The 13,618-nt window shown below is 39.2% G+C and overlaps 1 protein-coding gene across 1 annotated transcript in view; it reads left to right on the forward strand.

The window, feature by feature from the left end:
• Adam10 (ADAM metallopeptidase domain 10) overlaps positions 1-13,618 on the forward strand; it is a 103,683-nt gene that overhangs the window by 49,829 nt on the left and 40,236 nt on the right. Inside the window, exon 5 of the mRNA XM_005075467.4 lies at positions 12,942-13,042. Within this exon, the coding sequence (XP_005075524.1) occupies positions 12,942-13,042 (101 nt within the window). The remainder of the gene's footprint in view (positions 1-12,941; positions 13,043-13,618) is intronic.

Consider the following 13,618-nt stretch of genomic DNA (forward strand, 5'->3'; position numbering starts at 1 on the left):
GGAGCTGGTGGTCCAGACAAAAAATTCCAGCTACAGCTGTAGAGCTTGGCTTTCTTAGGAGGGGTTGATTTGCTATGTAGTCATCAGAAAGTCAGTCATACAGAAATCCTTGCTGTCAGGGTCAGAATGGATAGCGTTGTTTTTTTTTTTTTTACCTATACCAATAAGGACTCAGAAGTCAGATATTGGGTGAAAACCTGATAGATCAGAGAAGCTGTGAGGGCTGCAGCAGCAGTTGGAGAACAGAGCAGCTGCCTCACTGCATGCTCAGGGATAGGAGACCCTGTTGCAGCAGGTTCTATACCATGGCACATGGTGGGAGAGACTTTTGCCCAGCATGCCATTTGTTTAGGGCAGCAAGAGAAGACCCCTGACCTGCTCCACGTGTATAGGCAGGCAAGAACAGAGACAGAGGGATAAGATGGGCCAGTGACTAGCTAGGCTTGGCCAAAGTCCTCAGCCATAGGACCAACTTATAAAAAGAATTGTTTAGTTACTGAACCTGGGGCATATTAGATACTCAACCAATTGTACACACACATAAAAAAATTGGCATGCAACAGCTGCCTTAATGTGAAAGTCACCTTATCAACAGGGTTGAAAAATTATTTATCCTGAACATGAAAACCTATTAGCAAATTTAAATTAACTTTACAAAACTTGTTACTTGTAGTTTTCCCCTTGTAATATTTCTATGAGAACTGCATCATCTAGGAGTAGATGATGATCTGGAGCTGGGACAGGGACCAAGGGTGAAGAAGGGGGTAGGGGAGGAGCTGACAGTTTTCTCCGAGACTGCCTTCAGAGGAGGTCAGAGAGTCACAAACCGGGCTGCCCATGTCGGGGGTCTTTAGCCAAATTTTCCCAAATAACAATGTATGCTATCTGGTCCAGGTGTCCATGGGGTCCCTTGTCAAAGACCCGATCCTAAACCTGTAAGATAATTTCTAGGTTAAAGGTCCAATCCCGTGGCCAGCCCACATCGAAGGTTGGCCACTCAGATGTGCAGTTTATACTGGTTAGAGGCACGAATCTGCACTTCATTCCAGTGATCTAAAGTAAGGCTCAAAGGGGTGGTTATGGTTTGTCCCATGCTTGAATCAGAAAACTCAAAATACAAAGACAAATAGACGAACAAGACAAATAACACAATTAAGCAACTCACAACGAGACACGCTGCGCGCTTTCGGCAGAGAACCGAAAGTAAATACTCAGACGGGTCAACAGGAGTAGTGGTCCCGTTTTTCCCTTTTCAGGCCCGTGAGCTCCAAACAATTGAGCTCTCCAGATCCCTGGCACGTCTGCCAGGGTGGCGGGGGAGAAATCTGGGCTCGTCAGCCCCTTCTCAAGCCGCCCTAGTTACTGAATGACTACGTAGCCAACCTGCTCGGAGACAGATCAACATACATACATATAACAAAGAACAAAGCAGACAGGGTGCCGGCTAGCTTACCTCCCGGTGGCACTGGTGGTTCTGGGGCAGAAATCTCGGTGGAACCTCCAATGAAAAACCTCGGCATCAAAGCGCCGGGCACTGAACCGAACCCTCTGCCCAAGAACCGGGGCCAGACCACTGGCTGCAAATGCAAGAGGTGATTTATTGAGTACACAGGCGCCTGCGGATGCTACTGCAACTCGGGTGCAGAGCATACCGGGCTTGTAGGGAGTACACTATTTATGGAGTTTTAATGATTACATAAGTATCAGCATAGCAACAGGTATTTCATTGGCTACTGAAGCATGGGCTGAGATCATCTGGGGGGGCAGGGGTAGTTGCCAAAGACTAGGTTTCCTACCTGAAAGACCCCGGCATGCTTCAACAATTAGTATCCGGGTCCTATGATTGCTACAGTGATCAGACACAATTGGGGGCCAGGGTAGTTGCCAAGGACTAGGTTTTCTAGTATTGTCATATGAAAGTTCCCAGCATGCTTCAGCAATTAGTATCCGGGTCTCATGATTGCTATAGTGAGTAGAGACATCCTGTTTTGAGGGTGAGACACCTGTTCTGGGTTTCTTTCATTAGGCAACGGCCTGGCCTTGCTTTTCTTTTCCTAGGGGGTCCTAGGTAGGGGTCTTTCAATATTATAGCTGGGTGTAATTTCAAGTGTAGTTTTCAGTACAATGTGGTGAAATGTTTGAACATTTGATTTGTTAGTAAGAAGACTGAATTCAAAATCTCTTAGAATTTTGCAACAGTGTTTGTTCATTTTAAAAATCAATATTTTCTTTTAAAATTTTTAAAATTTAAATTAGAAGTCTGTTTCATATGTCAATCCCAGCTCTCCCTCACTCCCCTCCTCCCCTACCTCCCACCAGCCCCCCATCCCATCTTCCCTCCACTCCCGGGGCGGGATCCCCAAAGGCAGTCATATCATCCAGGGCAGGGTTCAGTCCCTCCCCCATGTATCCAGGCCAAGAGCACATTCCTTCACATGGAATGGGCACCCAAAGTCCATTTGTACGCCAGGGCTAAATACTGATCTACTATTCAAGGTCCCATAGATTGCCTAGGCCTCCTCACTGACATCCACGTTCAAGGGGTCTGGATCAGTCCCATGCTGGCCTCACAACCATCAGTCTGGGGTCCATGAACTCCCCCTTATTCAGGTCAGCTATTTCTGAGGGCTTCACCAGCCTGGTCTTGACCCCCCACCTCTGTCCATCACTCCTCCCCTCTCTGCAACTGGGTTTCAGGTGTTCAGTTCAGTGTTCAGCCGTGGGTGTCTGCCTCTACTTCCATCAGCCACTGGATGAAGCCTCTTGGATGGCATATAAGGTAGTGATCAATCTCATTATAGGTATTATAGGTGAAGGGCATTTAAGGTAGCGTCTCCACTATGACTTAGATTGCCAGTTGGTGTCATCCTTACAGATCTCTGAAAATCTCCCTAGTGCCAGATCTCTCCTCAAACCTATAATGGCTCCCTCTATTATGGTATCTCTCATCTTGCTCTCCTCTATTCTTCCCCCGACTCAAACTTCCTGCTACCCCATTTCCTTTTTTTTTTTTTTTGAGCAGGTTATATATTCTAGGCAAGTTCTGTTGGATAACATGCCTTTTGCAACAGTCTGTAAAACAGTTAGAAATTTTAAAAACACTTCTTGGAGAAGCAATTTAGAAATGGTAGATAATTCCTAGTCATTGTTGGTAGGATGAAAGCCAGCAGGAGGCTAATGAAGCAGTGTTTTTGTTGTTATTTGCATGATAGATACCTTTGAGAAAGAGCCATAGAAACTAGCTGCTGGATGGAAAATCAAATTCAACTATATTGGTTTATGAACGTATGGGAAATATTAAGTCTTAAAAAAATTCACCTTGGCCAGGCGTTGGTGGCACACGCCTTTAATCCCAGCACTCGGGAGGCAGAGGCAGGCGGGTCTCTGTGAGTTCAAGACCAGCCTGGTCTACAGAGTGAGTTCCAAGACAGGTTCCAAAACAATACAGAGAAACCCTGTCTGGAAAAGCAAAACAAAACAAAACAAAAATTCACCTTGAAGGGGAATTCTCACAGAAAAAGAATGTACACCAAGTGTGGTGGTGCATACCTTTAATCTCAGCATTTGGGAGGCAGAAGTAGGTGGATCTCTGTGAGTTCGAGGCCAGCCTGGTCTGCAAAGTGAGTTCCAGGACAGCCAGGGCTCTTACAGAGAAACCCTGTCTTAAAAACAAAAACAAAAAATAAACAAACAATTAAATGCTGTTACTTAAACAACGAGAGTGGAACAAACCCAGAAATCCTTAGTTTAATATAGGAGGACTTCTTGGGTATTGTGATATTGGATTTGAACCTCAAGAAAAGAGGTCTCTAGACTGCCAGAGAAAGAGTGTGTGATTATTTCTTTTTATTTGTTACAGCATGGAACCTTAAGAAAAGAAAAAACAAAAAACCAAAGCAAAACAAACAAAAAAACAATGAACCAAACATTGGTTTTGTCTTGGAGGCATCCAGTTACCACTGTGGACAGGTGTGCCATCCCAAGTAGTATAGATGGACATAGTCAGTGTGTTGAATTATTGTAAGTTTTACAATTCACAGGCTCTGTGTTTGTGCTGCTACTTCAGATTTTTTTATAACCTGACTTTTAGAGGACTGCTTTGGGACTCTGGTGGCAAAAGTGAATCTATCATGATGGGGAGTATGATGAGTTTACCTTTTATCTTCTAGGAATACAGAGAAAGTAACAGGAAAGAGTGTAGATCATGATTATCTTCTTCAGAGTTTGTTTCTAGTGACCTAACTCCTGCTAGGTTTGTTTCACTGCCTTTGAGAACATTAGGTGGCCAGGCCTTCAGCAAATATTCCATTAACAGATCTAATAGTTTCTTTCTTAGCATTATATTAGTGGCTGATCTCTTTAGGTCCTGGTATACAATGGTGAATACCACAAAGTTCCATCCTCTTAGACTTCAGAATCTAGTGATTCTATTTATAATGATCACAGTACAGCAACATTTCCCCTGTTGCTCTTACTCCCATAAGCCCCTGCCTGGCAGCACTAGCCCTTTGTTCCAAAAGTCAGGGTAAGGAAGGACATACTTGAGTCAGCTCTTTCAACTCTTTCCTGGAAGATGAATGTGATGTGTGTGCTGCTGTTTCTACCCTTCCATTACCTCCTAAACTGGCTCTGGGTTTGGGGATAGGTCATAGGAAAAAAGGGACCCTGTCCATTAGAATTGAAAAGAAGAAGCATTGGGAGTCCTTCATATTCTTCATCTTTTCTTCTCTTGGTCTTTGTTTTTGGGGCAACATAGGAATAAATGGAAATTTTCTTAGTTAAAGAACACGTCCCATGATATGGTAACAGTTTTCATATAATTATCTGTCTGTGGAGTTACTGTATTTTAAATTTAGTTCATCTTAAGGGTTGTATTATTTGATTGGGTTTGTTATCAGTAGCTCATCACTGGATTTTAGAGCTGCTTTTGTCTATTAGAAAGCCATGGTGAAGACCCTAGTCTTGAACTGCATAGAGATGCTGCTCTGATAGTGGTGAAGCTGCCAGAAATGTTTTGTGGCTGGTGGTGCTGGGCAGATAATTCAAACTGTAAATATTCTGAGTGGTAATTGAGAATCAGCTACTTACTCCCTGTCTGAGGTGGTGCTGTGGTGCATGTGTGTATGTGTTATTTATATTTGTGTTTCCTACAGCAAAACAAAAGCAAGAGGTTTGTATGCAGAGGAACTGGAGGAAAGGCAGGGGCTCTAAAGCCCATCTTTGTTTTAAACTGGCTAATGTTCGCCACTCATTGCCCATTCTTTTGAAAGAATCACTGTTTGGCCTTTTCCGGGAACTGCAAAGCATCCTATGATTTTGCATTTCAATGAGGGCTTATTCATAAGCTGAACAAAGGCTTTTTCTAGAAATGAGGATTATATTGTCAGTAATTTTAGAGAGAAAATGTCATTGTCCGATCTTGTAGTTAATGTGGTGGCCAGGGAGAATAGTCTCCTAGAAATTTTAGAAGTATACAGAAACATTTTTATATTTGACCTCTGTTCTTTTTTTTTTTGTCATGGGAATTTTTTGCTAACAGAATTTGAAACATATAATAGTGTTTTGTTGCTTTGGAATTTTACTTTTACCCTAAAAAGATTTTAGAATAGTTTGTCTTTATCTTATATAAAATATTTTTTACAAAGAGATAAAACACTAAATGTTTAAGCACTAACCTTTATTTTAAAATTATAGTTTATTAAATATATCTTTAATTTTTTCCTTTTTGTATGTATTGATAACAGAATGTTTTAGTCTTTTGACAAAAGTCTTTAAACATTGGAAGTTACAATTTTTTTCTACTGATGACTGAGATCACTTTGCAGAATTTGAGAAGTTTGCAGAATCAGTTTTATGGCCTGTACAAAATGAGGTCTGCCTGTTGCTATTTGCAAGTGAAACTGAAAATGGACTTTAGAATAGGATGGAAGTTCCAGGCTGTGTTGAGAAGTTAAAGCTATGGCTACAGATCATGACTTTTGAATGAGAACAGTTCTGGTTACCAGGGGTATAGTAAAGAGATGAATTTTAAAGGGATTTGGTTGAGAGTCAAGTGAGTGGGATAGGGGACAAAGGAATGAAGTGAGTAAATATGATCCTTGCTGGCATTTAAATGAGTGCGCAGGAGGAAAGTGTCCTATAAGAGTATATAGGATGGTAGGCATTGATGAGTTAAAAGATTTTATTGTTTTTGAATGGCTGTTGGGTCTAGAGGGGTTGTCTAGATAGGTAATGGTGGACAGAAGATAGGGTACTGAAAGTTGAGGTTATAAAGAGGTTATTAGTAATGACAAGTTCAAAAGTAGAAATGTGAACTTGAGAAAGCATCTAAATACACTGGAGAGATCATCAACATGAATGTTGGTAGTTTCAAAGAATTATGATGGGTGATGTGAAAGTGATTGAAGATCTAAAAATAAGAAATGAAGGGGAGTGACTTTGAGGGGCTGCAGATTCCTGTGGTAGATGGAGTAGTCTATGGTATAATCTAATATATATCTAATATATTAGATATTATCTCTGTATATAATTAATATATATCTACCACTTTCTACTATATATATTTATTTATTTATTAATAATCCAAGGCAGAAAGTAGGAGATAGCCCTTAGTGCTTATTGAAATGAGGGTACAGATTTTTCTTTTTAACTTTCCGATAAAGGTGAAGATTCTCTTGATCTTTGCCAGATGATGGACTTTAGAGGAGCTGATTTTTTTTTGTTTGTTTTTGTTTTGTTTTGTTTTGTTTTGTTTTGTTTGTTTTGTTTTGATTTTCGAGACAGGGTTTCTCTGTGGCTTTGGAGGCTGTCCTGGAACTCGCTTGGTAGTCCAGGCTGGTCTCGAACTTACAGAGATCCGCCTGCCTCTGCCTCCCGAGTGCTGGGATTAAAGGCGTGCGCCACCAACGCCCGGCTAGAGGAGCTGATTTTATAAAACTATACTCTTTTGATTATAGATGGTTGTAATCTTTTCACAGTGAGGTAGGGGCAAGGCAGTTTTATACTAATTCTAGGCAGCCTTGTCACTCAGGAGTGACAACCTGTTGGATATTGGTTCTGTTAAGTTTCTATTGATTTCCCCTCAGTTCCTGCTGATGGTAGCTAATATAGGCAATATGATATACTCTGAACACTGGCACATATTTGACTACTATATGAAAACTAGAAATCCACTCTAATATCAAGTATATGTAATTGTACACAGTGTTGCAAATAGACAGGTTTATTTATATAAATGTATTAACTCATATCTTTTATAAATAGAGAAGAAGGCAAAATGCCCAGTAGTTACTATTTGTTAGATTATTTTAGGATTAATGATGAAATATCTAGCTTGCATCTATAGCAATGTATTGATGAAAACTAGTGCTGATTATAATCTGAGATGACACAGTCCCAGACATTGGAAAATCCCCAAAGATCAAAATCCTTAAAGTCTAAAATGGCAAAAATTATATAAATGAGGCATAGTAATATGTAACAGACAGTCCTAAGGAGGCTGAGGTAGGGGAGTCCAGTTCAAATGTTTGCGGCCAGCCTGTACACTTCACTCCACTCCAGAATCTCACCACTCTAAAATCCCAAATGCTGATGTTCCAAAAGATGAAATCTCCAAACAAAAATTCTCTTCTGTGTACGTGTGTGTGTGTGTGTGTGTGTGTGTGTGTGTGTGTGTGTGTGTGTGTGTTGTATAGGAGCTATGTGTTAAGAGTAGAAAGTCAAGTTTTAGGGAAGTGATATCTTGCCATATGGCAGTTCCAAAGGTTTCATTTTAAAATTGTTTCCCAGGTGTGATGGCTCATGCTTGTAATCCTGGCACTCAACAGGGTGAGGCAAGGAAGAGGAGGATCATGAGTTTGAGACCAGCTTGGAACTACATAGTGAGTTTTAAATCAGCCTTAACTATATATAGGGAGACCCTGCTTAAAACAACAAAACAAAGTTTTTTTTTTGTTTTTTGTTTTTTGGTCTGCATTTGTATTCCTTTTAGCTGATGAAATCACTAGAGTTTTAAATGAATTAATATCAGTTTTGTTACTAGACTGATTTGAAAATAATTATGTGCAGTATAGGGTAAGAAGACATTTGTTCTACAGTGTTGCATTTTGAATCACCAGTATATCATGTGCCAGTTTTTGATCTCTATATGAGCGTGTGCAGAATGGATTTCCTGGTACCAAAAAAAGAGTGCTGGAGAGATGACTCAGTCAGTAAAGTGCTTGTTGTACAAGCATGATGACATTTGAGCGGATCCCAGCATGCATGTTGTGGTAGTTTGAATGTAATTGGCCCCCATAAACTCATAGGGAGTGGAACTTTTAGAAGATGTGGCCTTGTTTGAGGAAGTGTGTCACTGTGGGAGCAGGCTTTGAGGTCTCCTATGCTCAAGCTATGCCTAGTTCAGACCACTTCCTGTTGCTTGTGGGTCAAGATGTAAGAACTCTCAGCTCCTTCTCAAGCACCACGTTTGCTTGCATGCTGCCTTGCTTCCCACCATGATGATAATGGACTAAACCTCTGAAACTGCAAGCCAGACACCTCAGTTATGTTTTCCTTTATAAGAGTTGCTGTGGTCATGGTGTCTCTTCATAGCAATAGAAACCTTAACTAAGACACGCCCAATAAACTAGAACAGACAACTTACACCTGTAATTCCAGCACTAGGGAGGTGAAACACAAGGATCTCTGGAGTTTGCTGGATAAATAGTCTATCTGAATCAGTGAGTTCCAGGTTCATCAAGAGACCCTGTCTCAAAAAAACAAAAAACAAGCAAACGAAAAAAAAAAAAACCAGAAAACAAAACAAAAACCAACGTGTGTGTAGTATGTGTAGGAGGTCAAGAGAGATGGCTCAGTGATTAAGAACCCTGGCTGCGTTTCCAGAGAGTCCAGGCTTTATTTCAGTACCTACATGACAGCTCATAACTGCCTGTAACACCAGCTTCTGAAGAGTCAATACTGTCTTCTGGCTTCAGCAGGCAGCTCTCAGATGCTTCCTCTGTGCAGTTGATAGTCTTTGTATGTAGTATTCCATTTCATGTGTTGAACTTGGAGTATTTCTCATTTTTGTTTTTTCCACTGTTTAAAATTTAACATTATTTTCTATAATTTACCATACTATTTATTTCATCCTTGTATTATAATACTGAAAGTATATGAGTTTTAAACTAAATCCAGTTTTGTTTCATGGAGTTTTGCAAGTGTGACTCCATGAAAATATATTATAAACTGGGCATGGTGGTGAGTGTCTTTAATTCCAGAGGCAGGCAAATCTCTGTTGAGTTCTAGGCCAACCTTCTCTATCTAGAAAGTTCTAGGCCAGCCAGAATTACATTTTGAGATCTTGTCTCGAAACTAACAAAACCCCATAGCTTTGACTTATTATATGTAAACATTGTATGTCTGTATATACACACCATCAGACTATCCTCATTTAGTAAAGAATTGCTACATTTGTGAATGATAAATTTTCTTTTGAGAACGTGACTTTTTGAGTAACTGCATACATAATGTTGTTTTATTGTGGTTCTTGACTGATATAATCAAAAGATTCAGGTAATTTGTCACTGATACTTTGGATTCTGAAGCTGCATACATACAGTTGCCAAGCATAGATGAGTTTTTTTAAAATATATTCTGCCTTTTGACACACTTCTCTATAAATGCAATTCATGTGCTTAACATTCTTGGGCTGGTGGTTGTTGTTAGTAAGCCAGAATACACTGAGTACTATAGTTAGTATTCGCATATGTATGTGTTTTATTGCTTTGTTAGTGTGCAAAGTGACCTGTTTAGTGTTCTTTCGTGTTTTTATATGTTTCTCTTTTAAAAGTGTAAATGAATGCCTTAAGGAAATTTTAAAGTTTCTTTTTTTAGTGTTGTGTGCGTGCGTGTATGTTCCTGCATGCAGTATACGTGTGTATGCATGCATACGTTATTCATTCATTTCTTCATTCTTCAAAGTTCAGAGTCTATTGTGGGTGTGGAACTTACCAAGTAGGCCAGGCTGGGCTGGTTAGCATGTAGGGAACTTTCTTATTCAAATAGCATCATTCTGCTGTTACCAGGTTGGAGAGTCTATTGACCATTCAGGAAAAAAGACTGGGGAGGGTCATGGCTAGTAACTTCAACTAGAACTTGATTGTGTGTGATACTTTATTTGAAGGGAAGCTATAGAGTTCCCTCTGTAGACATTAGCTCAGGATATTGAGGAATAGTTTGATCAGTGACTTTCAAATTGCTTTTTTCAAAAATAGTATTTTAATAGTTTTAATTTTAATATTATTTTATAAAGCAATTAATTATTACTTTTTTCAAAAAACATACTTAATTTTAATAATAGTTTAAGAAGTCTAAGTGATTGGTAAGATAATATAAAAGAGTCTTTGAGAAGTATGTATTTTGTTGATCAGATCATTTTTACCCAACTCTGATACATACTTTTTTAATGGTAGGTGCTGTTGAGGTATAAAGGAAAGGAATAGGTATGGGAAACATTTAGGGAATATTATTATGAAACTTGCTACAAGTGATTTAATCACAGGGCAACTTGTCTTTTGAAACTCTTAATTTCAGTAGTCATTTGTTTTGGAGTAATACTATCTATGTGCTTTTGTATCTGTCCTTATCTGTTTTGAGCGTGAGAGAAAAAGTTTTGAATGTGGCTGAGGGTGGGGGGTGGGGATGTAGCAGTTTTAGAAACTTCATAATAAATGAAAACTAAGCATAGCTCTTTGGAAGAGAGTGTCTAATTTAGTAAAAATGGCATCAAATGTTGAATTTTTTCTTCATTAAACTTATATTAGTCTAAGGTAAATGTTAAAATGAGATCTTACTAATTTAAGTATTGACATTAGTCTTAGAAATTTATATAGAAGCACCCATGGACTGTTTCACAAAGGAAAAATAAAAACATGGTATACTAATTGAATAATAATTGGCCACCATAGTGGAACAGGATTTAAAAATTTTAAATACCACAGTTTACATTGTAAGCCATTTGTATGTCAGTACTTTCAGAGCTTTTGTTTTTCAGTTGCTTCTGTGTTTACTGACTGTCATAGTTACTTTCCTATTCCTGTGAAGATACCATGACCAAGACAACTTATGGAAGAAAGAGGTTATTAGGAGCTTAGAATTTGAGGTTGAGTCCATGACCATGGTGACAGGAAGCATGTCAGCAGATAGATAGGCATGTCTGGAACAGTGGTTGACTGTTTACATGTAGAGACAACAACCACAAGGCAGAGAGGGCTAATTGGGGATGGCATGGGCTTTTGAAACCTCAAAGCCCAGGTCAATTCCAGTTCAGGGATCTCTGGACCTTGTTTCTGAAGTTCACGGTATCTTTCAGCAATAGAGACTCTGGGAGCAACCCAGGGCAGTAGCAATAGGCTGTATGTTTTGTAAGACTTTTGGACAGTCCTGACCAACAATTCAAAAGAGGGCTTCTCCTGTCAGGGTAGTGGGGATTTTATTCAGTGGTCTTTGGCTCTTGAAGCGGCAATGTCAGCCAGATGAGAGAAGTTCATTAAAATTATTTCAGTGTATTTATACACAGAATTACATGTATTATAGGTTTTTGATAAGGTACATAGTTAATAGTATGATTTCTTATAGTATTTTCAGAAATCTTTATTGTTATTTTACCTTCCTTCTTCTGTATTTTCCTTCCTCCCCACTAGGAGCCCACTTTCCCCCATTTCCCCTATCAGATCTTTTATATCCTGCCCTTCCCCTTTACCCTTTTCCCACCTTCCTAAGGAGCTCCCCCTTTCCCATTTCCCTGATCAGATCACTATACCCTACCCCCCCCCAGTGGTTGCATTTTACTTTCTTGGTTTTGTTTTGTTTTTTGAGACAGGGTTTCTCTGTGACTTTGGAGGCTGTCCTAGAACTCTCTTTGAATACTCCCAAGTGGTGGGATTAAAGGCATGCCACCACAGCCCAGCTACTCTTCCTGGTTTCTGCAGTTACTGTGAAGGCACTTTCCAGTGCATTCTGTCCTACCTGAATCCTGGCGTCTTATTTTGTCAGTTCTCTTAATTGTGGTTATTGGAGTGGATTGGATTGTAAAATGTGTTCATGAATTAAGGAGACTCTTAATAAGAAAGCAGTTTGTAGATTGTTGAGAGAGTAGAATAGACATTTAAATGACTCACTTAAATTATGTAGTTTATTTTGAAAACAAAACCAGCTTAGCTAAAGATAAATTAATACACGAAGGGAGAACAAATGATAAAATAGTTATTAATTTGTATAGCATGCATTTGAATTATACATGGGATAAATTTAAAATCAATCCTACCTATTTTCACGCCATGACTTGTTATTGGAGGACACTTTATCTGAGGCCAGTTCGTATTCATAGAAGGACTTCAAGCCAAAGATAATCTTATATTAGCCTTACTGTGCTTAAATTGTACATTTGTAGTGTAGGAAATTTAATGTACTGAAGGGAAAGTTATAAATAGCAAAACAAGGTAAATTGCAGTTTTAAGATGCTCTGTTTATCTAAAGTGGGAAAGTTAAATCCAGAATGATTATTATTTTATTTTTGAATTCCGAAGTTTTCCCAACATAAAACGCTAGGACCAGGATCAAGTCCCTAGCATAGTTACTTTCTCATGAATGTTCACTAAACATTTATGGCCTTCATTGATTATGATATTTAATTTTTAAAATTTATTTCTATTTGGTATGTGTGTTTCCTGCATGTGTACCTATACACCACATCTGTACCTGGTATCTACAGAGGCCAGAAGGCAGCAATGAAATAACATGTGGGTACTGGGAATTGAATCAAGGTCTTCTGGGAGAGCAGTAAGTGCTCTTAACCATTGCACCATCTCTCCAGTCCCAAATTAGAATAGTTAAATTTTCATTGATAAGATGCTGGCTCTATCTAAACATGTAGCAATGATGTTTCTTCTCTGCTTTAGACTATCCCCATAAATATGGCCCACAAGGTGGCTGTGCAGATCACTCCGTCTTTGAAAGGATGAGGAAGTACCAGATGACTGGAGTAGAGGAAAGAACACAGGTAAGGATTTTAACACTTGTTAAACTTAAGACATGGATATATACTTGGGCAAGTGTTTCTTCTTTTCACATATGTGTTCTAGGAGTTATGAAACATACCATTGTTGTGAAATATTTATACTCATTTAATACTCAGAGACCATGCACATAACTTAGCAGTAGTAAAGAGGTAGTGCTGATCACCCATTTTAAAACTGAGTATTGAGTCTTTGGACAGACCAAGATGTTTTCTCACCCTAAATAAAAGCTCAGTGCTGTTGATATTTTAATTGTATGTTGATCTTTTCTTTTTTCCCATTTGGATTTTTAGTCATAACAGTCTGTGTTGTAAGCATGAGTTTTCTGGCCTGGCTCCAAATGAACACACAGATGCTATATTAATTATGAATCTGTTGGTCAATGACTAGGGCTTATTGGCTACCTCTGTCTTAATTAACTCATTTCCATCAATATATGTATTGCCACGAGGCTGTGGCTTATCTGGTAATGCCCGGCATGGTGTTAGTCCTGTGGCAGCATCCAGACTCCATCTGGCTGGCTTACTCTGCCAGCCTTTCCCAGAATCCTCCTCCTCTCC

Source organism: Mesocricetus auratus, unplaced genomic scaffold, assembly GCF_017639785.1.
Source record: "Mesocricetus auratus isolate SY011 unplaced genomic scaffold, BCM_Maur_2.0 Super-Scaffold_100691, whole genome shotgun sequence".
In the NCBI taxonomy this organism is placed as follows: Eukaryota; Metazoa; Chordata; class Mammalia; order Rodentia; family Cricetidae; genus Mesocricetus; species Mesocricetus auratus.